At 38.8% G+C, this 23,160-nt stretch overlaps 1 protein-coding gene across 5 annotated transcripts in view; it reads right to left on the bottom strand.

Moving 5' to 3' along the window:
• Positions 1–6,885: 6,885 nt before the first annotated feature.
• Positions 6,886–23,160, bottom strand: part of CDK6 (cyclin dependent kinase 6) — a 130,300-nt gene continuing 114,025 nt past the window's right edge. For 3 of the 5 annotated variants that reach the window (XM_050310453.1, XM_050310461.1, XM_050310468.1), the window contains exons 6-8: positions 17,266–17,316; positions 13,205–13,340; positions 6,886–11,555 (exon numbers count right to left, since the gene is read on the bottom strand). In XM_050310453.1, coding sequence (XP_050166410.1) covers positions 11,409–11,555; positions 13,205–13,340; positions 17,266–17,316 — 334 coding nt within the window. In that variant the 3' untranslated portion in view covers positions 6,886–11,408. Of the gene's footprint in view, positions 11,556–13,204; positions 13,341–17,265; positions 17,317–17,848; positions 17,872–23,160 lie in introns of those variants that run through there. The other 2 variants (XM_050310485.1, XM_050310477.1) reach the window with 2 other exon arrangements.

Here is a 23,160-nt window from a genome sequence, read left to right as displayed (position 1 = left end):
CCGATGAACTTCAATGCAGTCAACGTAAAGTAGCCCCAGCTGAGGGTGTTCTTAAAGCAGAAAGCCCCATAGGGTGAAATTTGGGACACAGAGCAGGCATGCAGTTAGATCAAAGGGCTTTGTTCGAAAGCTTGCAAAGGGAGCTCGAGAGTTTCCCAAGTGTCTGTGTTACTTCCCAGCCATTCTGTACAGCAGAAACATACATTTTCCTAATGTGTATATGGTGATCAGCAGCTGTGCAAGAAGAGGAGAGAAGCTGCAGGATCTCCTGTACAGCAATGGTGCAAAACTTCTATACCACAGTTCACAAGTTGTAGCCCCTTCATGTCATATTGATGACTAAAAGGTAAACCAGTATATATTTGAGTAACAATTCAAGAAATCGCTGTTACACATTCTGTACCTCTGCAGGTGATTTTGTATTTCACGCACAGGCGATTCTAATGCTGAATGCAAAGAATGTAAAGAACACTGACTAGTAACCAGTAAGCACAGAATAAACCCCGAAATGATGCACCTTTAAAAGAAACAGTAACACACGCACCTTTTCATGTTTGTACCCTGATTAAAAGAACAATATGAATTTCAAGTATGAAGTGATACAGTGAAATCATGTCCTGTGAATAGGTATCAATGGTAGTTTAGGTAGTACAGTTTGCACCATAGGTAAATTTCCATCTTGCAAAAGAGAATCCTACTGCACATGTACGTAAAGTGACTTGAAATGCTAAAACCCAACATGCCAACTGTTGCACTGGTATAAACTGATACAATGCTGTAGAAGTCAACAGGACTATGCTGATTTTCACCAGCTGAGTATATGCCCTAAGGTGAATGAAGAAGAGTATTCCAAACTGCTTTGCATATTTTCCTTGAATTATCAAATCCTAGACACCTCCAGAGCAAATGATATTTTATGACAAAAAAGGTGGAAAAAAGAGAAAAAAGAAAGAAGTCAAACAGCACTAGAGGCTGTTTTAATTTTTTGAATGTATTTCATGTTCATGTTTGGTCTTTTTTTTTCTTTTTTTTTTTTTTTCCTTTTTTTTTTTTTTTTTTGTAAAATTATACTGAGAAATGAAGGTACTGAGAGAGATTCTGATTTGCTAACAGATATTGGTCTGGTGTAATATTGATTAATAAAGTTACTCTGGATGTGTCTCAGAAGCTGTCACTGTTCACAGTATTCTGTAAACCTGAAACCACAAGTTTTAATAATGCCTTTTGAGAACATAAGTTATCTTGCAGATTCTGAAACCAGTATCCTGTGAGAGTTACAAACAGGCTTAACTTTATACAAGTCTTCTGTTAACTTCGGTGGGATTTGTAATGTGTAAGGTAGGCACACATGGAGCAGTAAGAACTGAATCTTATTTCTGATACATTTCTGTACCAGCATCCTGCTTTTCTTCACATACCCAAATGCCCCTAAGAAGTGCACTTCTGAACTTTTGTATAAAAAAAGCAATGAAAAGAAATTTTGAGAGAAATAATGTTACTAAAGACTTTTATCACACATTACCTTTACATAGTATTCTTGATGATTTACTAAAGTTAAGCATCCTTATACAGACCTGAGCTGCCTGACACTGAAATTTGCAGACTTACAAGGCCAAATTCTTGGTTTCATTTAACTGTATTCAGTGGAGTTACAAGAAGATTAAATCACGCTAAATGATTTAAAATACTTTAAACCCCCAATCCTATTTCATGCAATTGTCCATGCACACACCCCGCCCCCCCGCCCTGCCCCTAAATTTGCTGTCTTTATGCTTTTGTTTAGGCAGCAATCTTGCTTCAAGCCCAGGATGGCAACTTTATCACCACAAAAAACTTTATTCAGTTACAAGATGCTGCACAAACACAGCCCCTGGCTTAAAGCATCTGGAATCAACAGATACCTGCTGGACCTGCTACAAACAAACTAAAGCCAAAGGCAGTCTATATAATGTTTTCTAATTTTAATTTTTCAGACAACATTCTCCCACTATCCGTAAAATTAGGTCTACAACAGCATTTCAGAGTAATCTGCTTATTCCTTTACATATTAAACCAAAGATGCTCTAAAGCATAAAAAATACTAAATCTGAACACACATATAACTTTAGTTGCAAAACTCAGTGTACAGTATGAAGCTTATTTATAATTTTTTCTGACTGATCTATCTTTCTGTCTAAGAAGCTAGCTTCACTTCAACAACCAAAACTGTATACTAATTGCAAATAAAGCAGCAAGACTCAACACTTTTTTTGTAACTACCCTTCTGCAGGACTAAAGTGTTTTCATAAGAAATAATATACTGAATTATAATAGCAATAATTTAGATTAATGTCAAATAACTTGAAGATAAATGTGTCCACTTCTTCAATAAAAACTGACCCCATTTACTGGTGTCTTGGTGCTGTTATTAACCATGTGTCCTCACAACTACGGTCAGTTACTAAAGTAAAGCCTTTTTCTGCAAATACTTTTTGTGAGCAACTATACTCACATGAGTAAACCCCTCCCTGCTCTGTGGGACTGCTCAGGTGAGGTACAGTATTTATGTGTTTGCAGACTTAGGCCTTCAGACAGAAGAGTATCAAGCTAGTGAGGAAGTATAAATACACACTGTTACACAGAAAGTAAAAGACAGACCCATGAAAGCACCCTGTGATGCCTTTGGGAGTCATAATATAAACATTGTTTCCAAAGTATACAGTTCCAACTTCTAAGACATTATTTTGAGGGTATAATTTTTCTTTAACTAGAGCATTTGAAGACATTATACTTTTAAAGCTGTTCAAAGTAATGCAGCAAAATATTACATTAACAATAAAACCTATATGAGCTTCAAAGGCAGATACAGACCACTTAAATGAACTGGAATGAAATGGACCATAAATACATTAATCTGAATGCTTGTTAAGAATTTACATGGAAATTAAAGACTACAAGGAAAGCATGAATGTTCATCTGTGGGCTTGGTTTCAGTGCCAAAATCATACAGCTTTGTGGAGAAAACAGGTCCTATTGGAAAAATAAATGGCACCTCTATATTTTTCCTGTCTTACGTATTTTAAAATGTGTTTCTTGCCTTAACAGAAGTGACTGCCTTGCTTGTGAAAGGTGCCTGGCTTAGAGTCCTCAAGACTCTTTCAGTCCCTGTTTCAACTGGAACTGGCTCTCATTCCTTACCAAAAGGCACTGTCATGACGTAAACTTCTTTGCTCACATTGCTGTGACTCCAAGTGGGTTGTAACAGGGAAGTTCAATCTCCAGGCAGAGAAATTTTGAACACTGTGGAGATTGACAGTGAGATTGTTTAACAGTGCTGAATGCAAGGCAGGTGTCATGGACATTGAATTCTATTTGTTAGAATCTAAACAAGACAACTTCACTCTCATGACCAGTGAAAGGACTTGAGGAAATGGCATGAAGCTGAGTCAGGGGAGGTTTAGGTAGATACCAGGAAAATGTTTTTCACACAGAGCGTGGTTGAGAACTGGAACAGGCTTCTCAGGGAAGTGGTCAAAGCACCAAGACTGACAGAGCTCAAAAAGTGTCTGGACAATGCTCTCAGGCACATGGTGTGATTCTAGGGGTGTCCTGCGCAGGGCCAGGAGTTGGACTTGATGATCATGATGGGTCCCTTCAAACTCAGCATATTCTGTGATTATAAGATTCCCTTAACATCAACCACTAAAAAATGACAAAAGTTTTTAGACAGTGCTGTCCCACTCTCTCCTGATAGAGTAATGATCTTCTATTCAACTTCTGCACAATAGAAAGGACAATGGCAGCGGTGTAGGCAAAATAAAACAAATCAAATCAAAACAAAGCAAAGCTGGAAAACCACTGGGTTGCTAGACATCTAGGGAGAAAAAGCCTCTAATGTCATGATGCTGCAGTCCTTCTATCATGTTATGACAGGTAACTTCAGTTCAAAATGTGCATGGCAACCAAAACTTTCACACAAGCATATCCCCACTGAGCTTAACAAGCTACCTTGTACAGTGTCACATCCACAAACTTCTAGCCAGCAACCAATTTCTCATGTACATTTTAACTGCAACCATGGCTGCACCCACCTTTCTTAAAAGGGACTCCAAGATAAAGTCCCTGCAAGAAATCATGATGGGGTTCCGGTCTTCCTGAAAAAAGATTTGAGAAGAACTTTTTATTTAACTAGCACTCTGCAAACCCAGGCTACATTATGAACCCAGTTTGGTGGGGTTTTTTTCTATTACAGATGAAGGATGATTGTTTGAGATGTATCATCTACCTGGAATACAACATTCTCTTTTCCCACAGAATGTCCAGAAATCAGTATCACTTTCTTTTGTGTAGCAGGAGTTTTCTTAGGGAAGTTCTTACAACACTGCTGTTTAAAAAGCAAAAAAAAGTGAACTGTCAGAGAAATAGTAAGTATATCATCCTCCCTGGATCATGGAAAGACTTTTCCTCAAGAGAAAGGTTTGGGGGTTAAGGTCTGTTTGTCCCTAGTAATTAGGGCAGGGCTTTATAAACTGAACTGCCATAGCCAAAAGAAAAGGAATGAGCTGACTGCCTACCTGAACACAAGTTATCTTGAGAGCTGGGGACTGTTTCATAGTTGCTTTGCCTCATGCTGGGAGGAAACCTCTCCCTGGGAATAGTGATCTTGGGGACAGGAAGAGGGGTAAGCAGTAGGAGGCTGGCATTTCATCTTTTTTGCATCCATTAAAAACTTCTGTATAACAGAACCATCATTGGGTGTTCTTGTAACTGTGTGCATCAAAGACAGTTTTCCAGAGATCTTCTGTAAATGATCTTCTGAATCAAAAATTGTTTTGGCTGACCAAATACTTTATGGTCAATCCAATCTATTCTAGCTCACTGCTTTGCTTGAATCAAAAAGTATAAAAGTAGCACACACTTTGCCATACTTGACTGTACTATTTCCCACTTTCTAATGAGGAGCAAGTTAAAAACAGAGTAAAAATCACTGTCTGCCTGCAGACTGGGGGGCTGCAGAATCACAAAGCAGTAATTTAGCTCACAGCTTCTTCAGTGGCAGCGGAAGTATGAGCAGGGTCAGACAGAAGTGACAGGCAACTGCTACTTGCAGTGAGAGGAAGCAGCGTGCTGGAAGACTGTTGAGGAACAAACTCCCTGTGGTTTCTTTCACAAAGAAGGATGATCAGGGATAAGGAAAGGACAGCTCGAGTGGTTGGGTGATCTATCACTATATGTATTTAACAAACGCCAGAGAACTACTGTGTAGAATTAGAGGTTTCCCATCCCTGTAACTGTGAAATTTGTCTCTGTGCCAAACCTAGTTGCTCACGCTTAATGGAAAGACCAAAATTAGCCACTCTGTGCCAACACTTACCCTGCCACCCACACACACACACTGAATAGAACAAAATGCTCCACGCCTCACATTCTGCATTTTTGGAGGTTGCATAACAATAGTTAACATTAGCTCTCAGATTGGCACAGCAGCTCAGAAAGCTCCGTTCCTGTTGTACAACCTACAGAAACTTTTCTTTTCCCATGGCAGAGGATTTTGCATTATTACTTACACTGGGTGTCGGACAGACCTGCTATGCTCTCAGACCTACTCCTGTAAGATAGTGAACCATCTGGACTGATCCAGCAAAACTTGCATGTGGATAATCTTATCAAAATCCAAGTGTGCAAAACCATGCTATTTTGGATTGCCACAATTGGGCTGCAGTTTGCAGGAGTCAGCTCGTAGTGCACACCATCGCACATTAATAGACTGTTGGTGGCTCTCCTGCAGTAGAGCTATATGTTCTCCATTTCTGCAGCTGAACTACAGGCACTGTCTCTGTGGCCAGCTTAATCTGCTCTTGAGCTGTCTCATAAGGTTTTTTTGGTATCCACCCAGAAAAAGCTCTTGCTTCTACAAAATCTGATTTAAAAAATAGAGCCGTTGCTGTGTTGAAAAATTGCACTGGAACTCATAACCTGAACTGGCATAATAAGTATCTGACATTAAAATCCCATGCAAGAGTCTTGCTTTATCATCTTATGTTTATGAAAGTAAATTACAGGAGAAAACAAAACATGTGGGAAAAAAGTCTTCCCCCTACTTTTATATGCAACTTCTTCACATAGTCAAATTCACTTGCCAACGATCCTACTCTCTTGCCCATTTTTCCTACCTTTGCATTACGTAATTTCCCCCCTCATCTAGCCACTCAAATTAATCCTAACATTCAAGAACGGGGTTTTCTTTTCTTTTAAAAAAAGGCTGAGAATTCTCATAATATGATGTATGCGTGAAACATGAAATAAGAGGAAGGGCCCCATATTGCTCAATGTTCATTACAGATTTTTTAGGGTAATTGTACAAAGGAAGCTGTCAGTCTGTGATAATTCATTTTCCATTCAGTGGCAGAGACTGGTCTTTGGCTGGATTTAACAGGAGCATGTCACTGGGATCGAATATCCATGTAAACACTAGAAAATGTATTCTTTTCTGGCACATGGATGGGCTTAAGGTGCAGAAAGCTAACAGTGTGAATGCAAATTTGACTTGCTCAAAAATGGACAGTGAGCTAGAGAGCTTTACAACATATCCATGGAGACATCACCAAAATAAATTACAATTTTAACATGACGTGTCTCCTTTCAGTAAAACACTATAGGTTGCTTTAGTGCAAATGCAGATTTAAGTGGTAGTTAGAGTAAGTCCGTACTCGGATGCTTTTCTTCCATAAAACCCTATCAACTTTGCAAGGTCAGTGAAAAAGTATCAGTTTCAATGCATATTTAATACACATTGTTTGTATTTACATTTTTCCCATTAAAAATATGCTCCTTTTCACTTATCCTGACAGTATTTTCCCAATAGTTCCTTAAAATCTCCTTTTAATCTTTACTAAGTGTCAATGGTTTGTGGTTTTGGTTTTGTTTGTTTTTTTTTTAGAAGGCAGTATCTTTTGTCTGATCTTTTTTGGAAACAAAAAAATCTGCTCTACCACAATCATCCAGAATCAAACTTTTTATCTTTATTTTCCATATTAAAGTTGGTCTAATACCTAACAGCAGAGAGAATAACATGTATAATAAAACACACTTCTCAAAGACAGTGAGTGAACCTGTGAAAAGTAGCATGGCACAATATTTTCTTCTTATTCATCAGAACAACCAACAATTACTTTGCAAACATGACATCCTCATTTTTTTTGTGTTTTAGGACAGAAACAACAGGAAAAGACACTCAAACATCTACCATTGTGGACTAATCGGCTGAAAAAAACCTGGAGTGTGGGCACAGCCTACACAGAAATATGCACAAACCCTATTTTTAGAATTTTACTAGGCACACAGAGGGCAACACGAGTGTATGCAAAACTAAGGCTAAGCAAGGAGGTGGAAAAAGAGATTCTTTTCTAATCACTGGTTCTAGGTTGTCAGACTAAAAGAAGCAACACTTGATTATAGGGACGACAGAGGGGACATTGACATTGTGCAGCTATTGAAAATTCGGACGAACCTTGTTGGAAATGGCACTTGCGAGCATAACTGAAACCTGTTTCCATAAGGTAGTTGAAGGAAAAGAACTGGAAGGCTGTGTGGACAGGGTGAAGAGAGAAAAAGGCTGCTCCATATAGATTTCTATGGTGCAGCAATTAGCACTTAACTAGCTGACTTTGATGATTTTTTTTCCCTTGGCTATTGTTTTTTTTTTCTGTGGAATTATGTAGTAGTGATTAAAAAAAAAAAAAAAAAGAAGGGTTGGTGGGAGATAGAAATTGCTCCTTCCATTACTTAGAACACCCTGTTCTCTGCTCAGAAGAGCACAGAGTCTGGTTGTGGGTGCTCTAGGAGCTATATTTAATATATCTTTTGTTATTCAGTATTTTTTAGCTGCTGTTGAACCACTCCTGTAGAACACATACAGGCTTAGCTATCACTAAGAAGAACTGCACTCTGAAATCTTATTTAAAGGGTGTACAAAGAGTTTTCATCACAGCACTTTCTTTTTCACATACACAATTCCTACATCCTACACATATAGCAGTAATGAGTAAAGGTACTAAAATACTAGAGATATACCAGTGTAAAATAAGAAGAGCAAGGGCATGGGTTTGAGCACAGTCCCACAGTTGTCTGTGCTGTCTAATTATAAACACGACTCCTGGCATGATTTTAGCCAATGACAGTGCTTTTCCCAGCCAGAGAACAGGCTTTCTCATTTTACTAGTGTAAATGAAGCCCCACAGTTTGGCAGGGAAGACTGGAATAAGAGCAAGCCTATGGCATGTCAAATGGAATTTCTTCCTAGAGATTTGGAAAAGGAGGTAATTTGAAAAACTATTGGTCCTTTGAATCTAGGTCCTCGTTACCATAAGGACCCCATTAGAGAAATATTTTCCCTAACCCTGCCAAGACAGAACTTAGATTTCTTGTTTATGTTCCTTCCATTCCCACTGGAAGGATGTTCCAGAACGCGATCATTAATGCAGCCCTTTGCAAGCTGTTCTCCTGAATACCTCATTTATAACCTGATCCTACTACATTAGACAACATACAGCACCATGTTGCAGAAGCTCTGCTCTTGATTTCATAAACCAACCTCAGTTTTATTCTGCTGCTCTCTGAGCTCTTTGTCTGATACTACTGTGCTTGGGAAATACTCCTCCAGTAGTTAACTTCCCAGTGATTTCCACATATTCATTAGTTTTTGAGCCAACACTAACCTTTGGCTTAAAGAGTTCTCTCCTCTCCTTTTTGTTTTACCCTAATAATGTACCTACATTCAGCAATCACATTCTCTTCTAGCCTTTGCTTTGCTAAGCTTAATACAACAGGTTCTTACATGGAACAGATGCACATTTCTATCTGAGAGTTTTATGCCTAATTTGAAAATATTGTCTCCTCCCCTACATTTTCACTCTGTATTAGTCGGTGGAGAGCTCTGGGGAGAGTTCCCTGAACAGTTGCTGGGAAGCCACACCAGCTGAATGCCCTGATAAGGTTATGTATGATTGATAGCTCAGCACAAGGTAAAACATGGAATGTTTTTGAAAGTGCTAAACTCTGTAGAAAACTTTTCTATTTGCTACTGTTGCAAGAGTCTCCTGAATTTTGTCTCTGTTTGTTGTTCTAATTAGTGTTCAAAAATTGTTAGTAAAAATTTCATTCTGGCACATCCTTTTCTTTGAATGTTAAAAATTAGTCACACTGGGGTCCATTGACCCATGGAGGAATGGCACTGGGAGAACACCAGTACAGTGGGTTCACAGTTCCCCTGGGACGTAGGAACAGAGAGAATGACAAAGGGAAGGTCAGCCTTAGAGGGTTAGCTGCTGTGACCACTCCCTGGCTTTCAACTGCCTGCTCACAAAGCTTCCAAAATTCTTGTGTTATGCATCTGTGCTATCTCTGCGTGCAGATGCCTTATGCATGCTCTTGCCAGGCCTAATTTGCAACTTGCCTGTTCATGCTGGTAAGTTTTGCATAGGCTCATTCTGGGCATGAAGAAAAGCACAGGCCACTGCACGCAAGTATGCAAGTGGTCCTTTTAAAATCTGTCTTCTCTAAAGCAGACCTAATTTAACCCCGCATCACATACTTATGTGTCTAACAGTAACAAAAAGCTTTATCCAAGAGACAGGTAAAATCCACTCACTATCCTGGTAGTGGACCATGTCCCAGACAGTGCAGATACCCAAAACAGAGTTAACAGCGAAGTTTGCCACATCATTCAGTCTATCACAAGAGAGAGAGACTTGCCAGGGAGACAGCTACAAGTTCCTCTGTCGCAACTGCAAAAATTGTATTGCTCAACTGGTAAGGACCTGCTCCTGCCAAGCGTGCTGTTGACGAGGATATAATGCTGGTTCACTACCTAGACAAGATCAAATAGAAATGAGGAAGAGAGAAGCCTAAGGGACTGTCACAGGAGTAAGCAAAGCTGGCTGCCTCACTTAGCATCAGTTATACTTGCTGGACCAGTATTTTCCCCCAAGTCGTATCCAGGTAAATGCACTAAATTCCTGCTAGGGAACCAGCTTTAATGGATTTAAAATATTTCTTTTTCCCCAGTACAGTATTAAAAAAATAAAAGTTTCTTTTCAAAATACTGAAAATATATTTAAGGTAAAAATACTAAATATAAAATTTTCATGTAATATTTAAAATAACTGTGCTATAAAGACATGTGATTTGCTTAGTTATTTTGACATTCAATAATAGCACATTAACCCTAGTGGAGAGGCATGTGCCAGTATACCCACATGGTGCTTTAGGAGAGAAGGTCATACATTTCTGCATAGAAAACAAGTCTGCTTCATAAGTGACATCTGAGGGATTTTGAGACAGTAATGCTATGCACTTGTGATGCTTGGGGGGTGTTGCAGGTAAGGCAGCACAGTATACAGCATACAGCAGCACAGATACTTATCTGTGCTTATTACAGGTATAGGATTCTCTGCTTCTGAACCAGAAATATTTTTTCTACTTTCCTTTTTGGCTGCTAACCAGAACACGTTGAAGGTGAAAATCTACTGATTTTCATTGGCTGTGCTCATGTCTTTGAGCTGCACACCAGAAAATTTTGAATGAGATAAGGAAAATATACTTGCAGCTGTTTCCAGGGGAAAATGACGGGTTAGATGATGGGCTAGAATGTGCCTGCATTTCAACACAAACCAACCCTTTGGAAACTGAAAGAGTCTTTAAGAACAAGACAGTTTTTTGAAACGTGCACACAAACGCAGCCAGATAATAACTTGTTTGTGCATGAAAAAAACCTAAAAGTGGGTACATTTTCTATGATCACCATCATCATTGTTATTTTTAGAGAGCAATGAAACAATAAAATAATTCATCCAAGTTTTCAAGTGGGGAAGCACCTGCATATATGCTATGAATGAACAGTAGCTGGATGTATTAACACGGGTATCAGTTAACTGCAGGTTGCAGAGATCTGATATTTCAATGCCATTCTTTAAATATCACCGTAAGAGATCACAAAATAATAATAAAAAAGTACCACATCAAGCTTCAGCAGCTAGAGAGAGAGAGAGAGAGATTGCATCATGTTTTGGCAGTGACTCGATCATCAAACTCCACACTGGCAGCATTCAATATTAGAAGAATAAAACGGCAGCAAAACCAGTCAGCAGCTTCTCTTCGTCTGGAGTTTTCCCAGGTAGATAAACAAAACAAAAACAAAACAAACATAAAGCTACAATGGGAGCAGGCCAAAGCCCTGGCCCTTGCATTGCTCTGATAAAGGTAAACTAGATTGATTTCCACGGATAAGCACATCACAATCCCAAAATAAAAGATAAGTGCATAAAACCTCCAAATAATGATCTTCGCTAGGACAGCTATGTGGTTTGTACAGGACAGTGGCCTTGTCAGCTACATGTCTTGTTCAGTTATGGTTCATCTTCAGTCAGCACTTATGATGCATTCACCTCACTGGAGTTTTGGCTGGATGACATGTGACAGTCCAGATTCTCCTTGAATTTCTCCAGATCATGGAAATATGGGTGAGAGAGGGCAACACAGGCAGATATTCTCTTGGCTGGATTGAATGCTAAGCATTTCTGAAAGTATGAAAAGAAGTTGGTTTTAACTAAAATGCACAGTTAACAGTGCTATCATTGCATACATACATTATGCATACCACTTTCAGTTTATGATCAGTATGAGACACAGTAGGGTCTCTTAGGTGGTGCATGATGACCATCATATTAAAACAAACAGGGGGGTCATAGTTTAACAACATGGCATCCCCTAAACTAGAAGAAAATTACATGCTAGGAAATTCAAGTGTTCATAGTTTAGAAAATCCCAGAATGTAGGTTTTATTGAATTCACAAGCACAGGACATGCCAATGTTCTGTGTTCAGTTTCTCTCTTTTCTTTCTAGTTGCATTTTGATGGTCTTCTTCCCAGATCTGTATCCCAGCTTTCATCCAGCCAGCCAGCATTGAAATCTCTCTTGCAGCCCTGCGTTTTATACCTTGTTCTTCTCTTTTCCTTCATTCATCTCCAAATACTATTCTTCCTATTATCGTTGTCCAGCCACTTCCTACTCCTACTTTCTTTTCTTGTACCATAACTTCTATCATTTAACTTCTGAAATATAATTCAGTGACTTTCAGTTCTACTCTCCCCTTTCATCTGTAGCTCCCCGTTACCATCTCTTTGCCTAACACGAACAATAGATTCCCTTCCCACCTCACCTTCTAGGCACAGATATTTGTCTTGTTCCTCCTTCCCTCCCATCGTACCTCACAATCACTGAGCTCTATGCCATGTATTATTATTCCCTGTTGCTCCCAGAATCTAATTCTTGTCCCATGTCTAGCTTCCACTTGCAGGCTGCCTGCAAGCACAACAGATGTGTTTCTTCCTTGTTATTTCAAGTGTCTAGATGCAGTCCAGCTTTCTGCAGCTGGGAGCTGCAGTCATAAGGACAATGGAGGACGATTTACTGTAGAGATAACGCTGGCCACAGAAAGCCGTTCCTGAACGGATGCACCAAGTCTTTCAAGAATTGCACTGAGACCAGTCCACCTAGCCCATATGAATGAAGATCTTTTAAAGACTTCCAGAGAACAAATTTAACTAGATTTCAACAAGCACAGCAAGAGGTAAACTGAGGCAAAGTCATTCCCTATATTCCACTTGAAGACTAAACTCAAGGACTGGGGTTTCTAACATATCTATACGAATGACGGAAATAGCTCTACCAGCCCAGTATGTTTGCTTCTGTTCAGTCTTGCCATTTCTAAGAGGCAACAACTGGTGAATTCCAAGTCTCAAGTTTTCAGCACTCAGTGGAAGCTGTGCCTATTTCCTGCTTTATTCTGTCCAGTATACCACCAAAAATGGTAGATCTAATTTCTATACTCATGTCAGACCTATAGTATAAGAATGGCTGAATCAGTGGCACTGCACTGGTCAGTAATGAGGATCTAATGATAAGGTCTAAAGACAGACCAAACAGGTATTCCCCTGACTCAGTTTCCTGATCTAGAACTATTGTCAGCCCTGATGCCAATTAAGCCAAAGGCAGTGTCTTTTGCTGTTTTTTTCACACATCTACATGATATGTGAAAAGTCTACCAACTTTTGAACTTTCCTTTAATAACTCCATTAAATGGAAACTTAAGTGTTTCTTGGCATCTTGCATGCACAGTGGGAACTATCAGTCACACGACTTGGGGAACAACAAACAGGAACTCACAAGAAGCAAGTCTTTGCCTAGTTCATCAATATCTGGTACGAATTTTTCAATAGGTTGTGCAGGTCTGGAAGTAAAAGCGTTTCTTGGAAGGGCAACATCATTAGGCCAGTCCTCCTCTTCTGGGAGTCCAATTACACTGTGAAATGAAAAACATAATGTTAGGTCTGAATATTTAAGCAGTTTCCCCTTTATACTGAGTGGTAGTTTACTTTAGAATATTTTGGTTTAAATGAGCTCAAATATTTAATTGTAGAGTAGTGCACTGATCTCTGTGAATGGAAGCTGATGAGCATAGGTCCTCAGTGTGCTTGGCAAAAATCATTTTGTGGCCAGCACAACTCTCTGGCCTAGGTCTCAATTTTCTGAGTCTTTTTGTTGAAAAAAAAGGCTCAGTGCTTTGGAAGAAAGTTGCTCAGCTCTTGACTGGATGGTGCAACATATGTCTCTCCAGAATGACTAAAAGCAGTAAATTTCAAAGGGGAATTGCTTGCAAGGATCTTTATTCACAAGAATAGGGTCTGAGAGAAGAGTGTGGGTCAAGATGAGGGTAAGGCAATAAAAGGAGTGTTTCATAATACTTCAAAGCTATGTGCAGTAATTGTTGCCCAAATCTAAACAATTTATTTGCTTCACAATACAGTTTTCAAAGTCTCAATTTAGAAGCGGCAAGGCACTTGAGTGTCTTTGTGGTTTTGCTTACAATTGTATTTTAATTTTCTCTTTACTAAAATATTTTAATTTATTTTAATAATTTACTTATTCTTTAAATTATAAAAGATATTTTTACTTATTAAATAATAATGTTGAGGTCTAAAATAAAAAAAAAATGCAATAGTAGGTAAACCTCCAATAATGGATTATGTCTCATACATTTCATATTTTAATCTGATGCTAGTATTTGTGGGATTGAAACTGATTTCTGATGGAAATTCTGGCAAAGACCACATATTATTTGTCAGGTTTCAGGGAAAATAAATTTTTATAGCCTATAAAAATCGAGATTTTTAATGGGAATCCTGACAGGGTAAGACAAGAAGGACATAAAAATAATGTCACAGAATACTTGAGGGTAAGACAAGAAAGGACACAAAAATAATGTCATTGAATACTTGGGTCTGCACAAAGCCCAGTGCCACTAGGGAGCAGCATTGACCTTCCTTCTTACTGAGGTTGTCATTAGACTGGGTGAGGCCATGGGCCAAACACACTGAAGCAAATCACAGGTTACCTCAGCGAGTGGAATTACCCCACCTCTACCTACATGGATCTGGCTCACCTAAAATGTCTCTGAAAATTAGTATGTCCTCAAAATAACAGCATGGCTGGAAGGGCAAATCAATTACAATTTCCATCTCAGGACAATTAAATTTTACTACATCTGAACATATCACAGCTTTTGGGAAATGCTAAGTTAAATCTGTGTGAAAAACTGAATTTGACTTTTATCATTAGGTATGGTGTGGGCAACCCATGGGGCAACCCCCTTGGCCACAGTAATTAAAGGACTGGCTGTTTGAGGGTCCAGACCCTTACTAATTATAATACAAACAGCATCTTAGGAAGATGGGGTAGTTAAGTGTTTTAAAGAACAATGACATTTAACATGTCATTCAAATGTGTTTCCTTCAACAGTTGCACGACAGAGCATGAACAGGGCAGTATAAGCACAGGCACAGGCAAAGCTAATGATAAGAAACCAAGAGGCAACCTGTCAGACAGGGAAAGTTGAAAGGAGAGACGTTTTTAGTTACATGCTCACGTAGTACTCGAAACTCTTAATAATGAATGTCTGAACAGATGCTCTCACTCTGGTGTGGTAGCACTACCATTTCAGTGACTAAGTTTGGAGTATCTTGGATGAGTTTCACCTCTTGCCAAAGGTTCAGGCCTGGTCTTGAGAAACGCTGAGTACTTTCCACTCCCATTGATCACAATGGGAGACAAGTCTGTTCAAACCACTGCAGCATTCAGCCTGAAATCTATGAGGATACGCCACATGCTGACAGTGTCCTGGAAAAGCAGGAAAATGTTTCGGGCCACGTACGAGGGATTTACCCTCACACTCAGTGGAATTCTACCTGAAAAAAATCAGAATGCACATGCAAAGCTAAGGCAGACCACAGCCCCATTATCTGAAAGAATGCATCGGTCCAGATTGCAGGAAAATCCCGAAACTACTTTCTGCCCAAATTAATCTGCAGAATGAGTCACTACTGTAGAAGGGAACAACCCTCCTACAAGAAGAGCTATGCCTAACTGTAGGGGGTTCTCCAGCTGTGAAAACACAAAATAAACACTATTTGGCATTACACCTCAGAACCCAAGACAGAAACTTCTGAACTGTTTAAGAAAAACTGTACAAAAGAAGCAAACCCAAACTTTCTCTTTAAGTAGATGTGCAAGAAGGAACTTCTTCTAAATTTAGCAAGGCATTTTCTTTTCTTGGTGAATTCTTTTCTGCACAGGTAATCTCGGCCCCTAGGGATGGAAAGATGCCTGTTGGAGGCTGCCTTTAGCAGCCATGCATTTAATCCTAGCCCAGTAAATTTTCATTTTCCCTTTAAATGTCACGAATGAATGATAATCCTTTAAAAAAATCACTGCTATGCCTTTTTTAATTATAAAGTATAATGTATGCATCAAAGCTGTCTTCATTTAATAAAGCAGAACAATATCGGACTAAAGGATTAGCTTTGGCAGAAGAAGAGAAAGTAAACTTTAAGGATTGATTTTTCTGGATTGGGCAGGAAGAGCTATTCAGCGCATGACAAATTAACCACACAAGTGAGTCACATACGCTGGTATGGTATGCAGGAAAGGGAAGTCAACTGTGTGAAATCAAGACCTGCAATTTAGGAACCCCATATTAAATAATGAAAGTGCTTAGAAACAGATCTGTTATGATTTGAGAACTGGGAAAATGGTTAAACAGAGAAATTAATTATTTGTTCCATTAAAGCTTTTCTTAGAAATTTTACTATCTCCTCTTTGGAATATCTTCAAGATAATAATCTTCCAGAATAATACTTCTCTCTCTCTCTCTCTCTCATTCTGTGCTATCTATTTCTTATTTCACTCAGACCCTTGGATCCCTTCAGCCTTTTCCATATAGAAAAGGAAGACAGAGGTGCAGAGGCAAATAGGCATTCGTTCTCTGGATTGGTACCAGCCCTACGTGGCTTTGGTTTCCTAACTACATGCTACATACATCAGATCCTAAATTTACATGGTTCTTAAAAATACTGAAATGTTTCTTAATCTGAAGATCTTTTACAAAAAAAAGTAATATAATCCTACTTAAATCATAATGGTAATACCAAGAACTTCATTTTGGAAGAGAATTATTCTATTTCAGAGAGTTTAAAGTCTACCCACTTCCTTATTGTATATATTGTATATATTCAGATATTTTCAGATATATCTGAAAAAGAGAAACACAAACTCCTAGAATTGTAAAATGGTTTTAAAATAAAGCCAATTCCTCTCTGACAAGGCACATGTTAAAATGGTGATATTCCTTCCGTTCCCCCAGTTACCTTCCTGACCACAGTATGGACTGTTAACAGGCTACACAGTAGATTCTAAAAGCTAATATAGTATCTTATTTACAGAAGTCTTTTCTGCAAAAATGCTGTTGGTAATTATCTTAGAGATTTCAGGTTAACAACAGTTTTAAATGTTGTTTTCTGAAATGCACAAAGAAATAACTGAAAAATAAAACCTCCATGTTTGTTTATGTGAAGAAAATCTCCTGGACTTAAACGTTTAGGGATATGTATGAATGGTACATGCACAATATGTTTAAGAGACTTAAAAAGCCCAAAAAGTCACATAACTTCCTGATGATGGCTGGTAGTTTTGCAGAACTATATTCCATGGTGCTTCCTCCTCCCACTCTGACACAGAATATACGGAAATATCATGTTGCATATGGTAGCAATAGGAAACGTTTTAGGAATACTTTGCTTTAGTCACATTATAGCATAAGAACACAGCACAGAAATTTCACAGGTTTTCAATGTTAAATGGGTATTGACATAATGCAACTAGTTATTACTTACTCAAAGATTTTTCCTAGCTGATCAACATCTGAATTTCCACGGAAGAGTGGTCTGAAAGAATAAAAAAATTATTTTAGGATGTGACTTGCTTTAACTAATGTGAATTTCTATTTGTCATTGACAGTTGCCAAAGTAGGGTGAAAGAGAGTTATTTTTTTGAGACTTCACTTCTTCTGCTTCCATGTTTTATCCAGACTGAGAGAGTACCTTTCTAGGAAAACTGACAGCCAAAGGGGACAGATGACACATATTTTTAAGTAAACTACCTTTAAAATTTGTGTCCTTTAGCATGAATGAAATAACCTTCTCTCAACTAATACTATCCTATAAATATCATTAACAAAACAGCTTTCATTACAAAGAACGTACTTAAATAGTTGCTAAGACAAAACCAGAGTGAATGTCATGCAATTCATTAAAACATAATAAAATTAGAGATTAATTATTATGAATATAAATTCAAAATTAAATTTCTTGCATACTGTATATTGGAAATGTGCTCCTACACTTAAAGGGTCAAATAAATGACAATGGATTCATGAAGGTCTGTAAAGAATGGGGTGTGAAACGGTACAGAATTTACCTTGAAGAAGAGGAATACTTCTGCTGCATAAATAAAGATATGTTCAGGAAAGAAACAAATTATTAGGCTGAATGTCCAAAGGCTTTCAGAAAAACAGTGACTAAAAATACTTTTAGAGACTGGTATACAGTTCTTCCTTTCCAAGTGCAATTTAAAATATTTTCACTCATCACGTATAAAATACTCTCACCCCACAGTGCCTAAGGAAAATATGAAATTCTGATTTGTATGGCAGTATGGCTGTACTGCCACCTTTGTGCTGAATTCAGTAAAGGTGTGAACAACAGTGCAATTTTATGTTGAAACTCCCAAGATATTCCAACATTTTGCTGACAGATGATTACAGATCTGGCCAAGAATGAGGGCACCTGTGAAGATCAGGCCACAGATGTTGCATACCATTCTGGTTCAACAAGGGGTAGATTACTCCAAGAAACACAATTAAGACAAACTGCAAACTGAGACAGTAACTTGGGTTGACTGACAGCCAGGCTGCCCCTCTCTTCGGGAGCACAGCTCTCCAAGTACAGTGCATGCTGTAAACTCATGGTTACAGTTTCTAAAGCTGAGACACAGTGACTTGACAAACAATGTATGTTCCCATGCTTGCACTGGCAGCCTTTGGTTACAGCACAACATCCATTCTCCTGCCTCTCTTGGCATACTCTGCTTCTGTCTAATACAGGACCTTTACACCAGTGATAGCCAAAGACATAAATTCACGTTGCTTTTCAGAGGAGAAGACTTCTCCCATCTACACTGGCAGAACAAGGAGTAGTCAGTTATAGTCCTTCCCCTCTCATTGACCATATGCAGGGAGCAGGTGTATGATCTCGATCTCCTTTTGATAACCAGGAGTTGTTACTGAAAAATGGCACTTTACACCTTGACACTCTCACATAGACAATAGAACTCCACGTCACTGCCTATCTTGTGGGTCCATACCAAATACAGTAAGCAGACACAGAGCACTGCGACATTTCTTAGTTAGACGTAATAATCTCTGCAGAAATCTGTGCCACCAAGAAAAAGCAGGAACTGGCAGACATGCTGACCAGCTTTGATGAACTAATTATGCATTTTGTCTCCTTCATGTTTGCTGCCATTCAGGTCATGTTGTATCAACTTATACTCCAAACTCTTTGTGCAGGGACACTGAGAGAACAATTTCATGAAGTCTGATTTGAAACTGCATGACATGAGACTTGATCCAATGGGGTAAAATGTGGTAGCCTGCTACTTGTCCATAAAGGGCTTTATTCATTTTGATTCTGAATAAACCATAAATAACAGAAGCTTTGCTTCCCAGATACACATGACATTTACTAACTGCAGCCACTTTGACAAGACCATTGCAACTCATACTTTGGGATTTCTGTACTTTTTTAAGCCTTAGGGTATACAGCAATACTGGCTTCTACAAAAAGCTTAAGTCACTCAGACAGGAGCATCTACTTCTGCCCTACGTTTTGATTCTGATTCTCAAAACATTCAGTAGCTACAATCCCAGTATTGTTTGTGGCAGCAGACACACTCTGTATCTTCCAAACTCAAGCAATATGACAACCTTTGGCATTTTTTGGAGCTACTACTTGAAATTAACATATGGTTACTTTGAGTATTTAATTTTGGATCAAGCATTAGAATATTGGAGCCCTTTAAACTAACACAATCTACACATTCAAATAATCATATCCATGCAAATGCAAAGCTGATTTAATGTTTTAAAATGTATGCTGAACCTTGCATTAACGTGAAAGCTTGGCAAAGTCAGCCTTGTTAGCAAATCACCTTAGGCAGTGTCATGCCAAAACAAGTATGATTCTTGGGATTTTTAAGGGAGGTTTTTCCCATCGTTGCTACTGTCTCAGATTCACTAAGGACTGAAGAAAGAATTTAAATTCTTTTGAATATATAATTATATAACACAAGGTGACCTTCCAACATACTTCGGTATTTCATTATAATCAAGTGTTATTAATTCATCTTTCAGCCTCCTATCCATCCCACCATCATGACTACAACAGGATGCCAACTCCAGGTTAGGCACCACAAATGTAATGAAATCTGCCTCTCGAGTTTTGGCTGAAGGTTCAATTGGAATATTGGGCAGATGATTAGGGAAACAGATCCACTTAATCAGAAGCTGTATGAAGATCTCATCCCACATTTTGGCACTAGTCACTCTTTAGTAATGACTTGCCAGCTTTGTAAGTCCAGTACACATAAAAACTTTCACCTCAAGATTTTTTAAAAAATTCTGTTCTTAAAGGTGACCATCAGCTCTCCCACCACCTTTGAACTGGGAGCATACTCAGCAGTCACAGAAAAGTAAAATTTCACCTTTGTTCTTGCTATCTTTCACTTGACTCATTCACCCACTCACTCCCTGAGGTTTATTTATGCAAGCTTGGTCCAGAAGTCCTGACTTGGGGATATGTTCCCTTCTCTGTGATCATAATCTGTGCAAGACTGGTTAAACTCTGAGAGTCTGATTTTGTAGTATTCCTTCTTTTTTCCCGAAGGAAAGGCATGGAACTGTATTTGTATTCTGTGGCAGAAGATGTGAGTCTTGTCCTCTGGCTTCAAAGAACTCCTAAAATCTGTGTGTATGTGCACCTCAAGAAAGGGGGATATTCCAGTGGATGAAAGGGCTATCCATAGTAATACACTTGCCTTTTGTGTGGTTCCTCAATCCTCTCAAACTTCCCTGACTTTGCTTGCTACAAAATCCATGTTCTGAAGGCTCCAACACCATTGCTGTTACAAAACACACACTGAATAGGGAAGAAGGTGGGACAGAAAGATTTAGAGTGCACCTATATTTAATTTCTGTTTGCTCAAGAAGTCTCAGATGTTTTCTATTTTTGTTGGTTGTTTTTTGATTTTTTAGCCAGAGGGGAGGAGGAAAATGTTACAGGGACTATGGAAATGGCCATCAAGCACTGCCTCTGGCATGATGTCTACTGAATGAAGGAAAACATCTTTCATGTCTAATGTAGGACCAGAATGCCCTTAGCCTACAGTTATGAAGATATGCTGGCAGCATCATATTACTACCCTGTCCTGCTAAAATAAAACTCCTCCTGAGTCAATAGGCATGTTCCATAGTTTCTGAAGCTGCACAATTAAAGGGATACTGGCTATGAGTCTCCTTTGTGATTATTTCCACAGGATAAATCCATCTACCTTTTTATATGGCAGTCCATATGCACATAACTCCTGGGCTACATGAAGAACAGCACTGCCAGCAGGTCGAGAGAGGTGATGCTTCCCCTCTGCTCAGCACTGCTAAAGCCACATCTGGAGTGCTGGGGGTCCTGTTCTGAGTTATCCAGTACAAGAGACACATGGACATACTGGAGAGTGACCAGCAAAGGCCCATGAAGATAGTTAATGGAATGGAGAATCTGACGTATGAGGAACAGCTGAGATAGCTAGAACTCCTTAGTCCAGAGAAGAGAAAGCTCAGTGGGGATCTTTATATGTATAAATACCAGTGGCAGGGTGCAAAAAAGACAGAGTCAGGCTCTTTTCAGTGGTACCCAGTGACAGGACCAGAGGCAGTGGACACAGAAGCATGGGACTTTCCCTATGAACATAAGGAAACAATTTTTAACTGTGGGGGTGACCAAGCATTGGCATAGTTCCCCAAAGAGATTATGGAGCCTCCCACCTTGGAGATGGTCCTGGGCAACCAGTTCTAGGTGGCCCTGCTTGAGCTAGGGAGCTCAGACCAGATGATATCCAGAGGTCCTTCCAATCTCAACCATTCTGTGATTCTGTGATAGTACAGAAATAAATACAGATGATAACACAAGGTTGCATTGTAAAATCTCACAGATCCTGAAAAAGTTACCATCTGCTTATAGTTTAGAAGGACTTGCACCACTAATTTTCTGGCCAAAAAGCTCTCATATGTAGCTGAACAAACTAGATTTAACCATTCACCAACTTCAGGCTCTTTTTCTCTTGCCCATGTCTCAGCTCATGTTTTTGTTTCATGCTGAGTTTCACCTTTACTGAATCTTCTTTCTATCTGAACTGGATATTAGTGTCTGAAAGGTTGAGTATTTTATTTTAGAGACAGGGTGTTTCAAGTCTGTGCTATTCAGTAAAAACTGAGATATAAACATTTCCTAAGCAAGTCTCCATGAAACACTTTTCCCTGGTGCAACTCCATGGACATGCCAAGGGAATTCTTAAAAGTATTGTATACAATAACAAAGCAATGACACCCAAGAGATAAATGAAGTTTAACTGCAAGCTGGTCACATTACTTCTAGACTTTACTTTCAGTCTTTGGTCTAAAAAGCAAAGACAGTATGTACTTTTCATTAAAAAAGTTAGGATTTTCATAAAGACTGTAATTAAAGATATTGATAAGCACTGCTCTATTCTGTGCTACAAGAATACAATGAAATGTGTTCAGACACAAGGAAAAAAATCTAATGCAACCGCTAATGCATTGAGGCACAGGAAAAGATATCTGCAGGCTTCTTGACAGTGACTGACATTTTGAACTAATTAGTGACATTCTGATTGGAAACTATCAGTTTCTGACACTGGTTTACTAAACTACAGGTAAAATAGACACATGGAAGAAAGTTCATGTGAAGAAGAACAGTAGTAAAGAGTGAAAAAAAAAGCTAAGAAATTCTCTTTCTAAGCAAAACATATTATTGAGCTACCATGACAGTTCTGGAGTTGCAAATACAAGTGCTTCCACGGCTAGACAAGCCTAGTATCTTTCCAGATATGTAAGACATAACTTCCAAAATAACTACCTGGATTCTTTCTGCTAGTCCATTTGCTCAGTGCGGTGACAACAGCAGTTGGGAATTCCAGGCCCTTCCTTGTTATCCCAGAAAAACAGTAAGGATAATCTTTTAGTTACTGACTTGAATATATAAAATATCCTTAGTGAAAAGTCTGTGTATTGGTGAACCACAAAAAGAACATCATGGGTGGGAAAGGTACAACTTGATTTTTGGGCAAGTGGGGCTTAGACAGTCTGGTTGAAGAGATGCCAAGGAGAAGTGTTGGGAAGAAGAGCAGTGAATTCAGAATAGGTAGCTGCTGCTTTGAAGGCATTACTCAGGATGGGGGAGGTGTTGAAAGAGAAAGTCCATGATTATTTGACATAGTGCAGAAAAAGATGTAAAGGGAAATGATATAGCAATGGTTCATGAAAACTGTACATGAAATTTTAAAATCTGGTAGCGGTTGCCCTGCAGCTTTTAAGTCTAGGAGTTTTTATGTCTGTATGTGTGTATAAGAGCAACAAAGTGAAGAAACTAAAAAAGCTAAAG

The sequence above is a fragment of the Myiozetetes cayanensis genome, unplaced genomic scaffold (genome assembly GCF_022539395.1).
Source record: "Myiozetetes cayanensis isolate MyiCay16 unplaced genomic scaffold, myiCay2020 scf1, whole genome shotgun sequence".
Lineage (NCBI taxonomy): Eukaryota > Metazoa > Chordata > Aves > Passeriformes > Tyrannidae > Myiozetetes > Myiozetetes cayanensis.
This window is presented reverse-complemented; position numbering and strand designations above follow the sequence as displayed.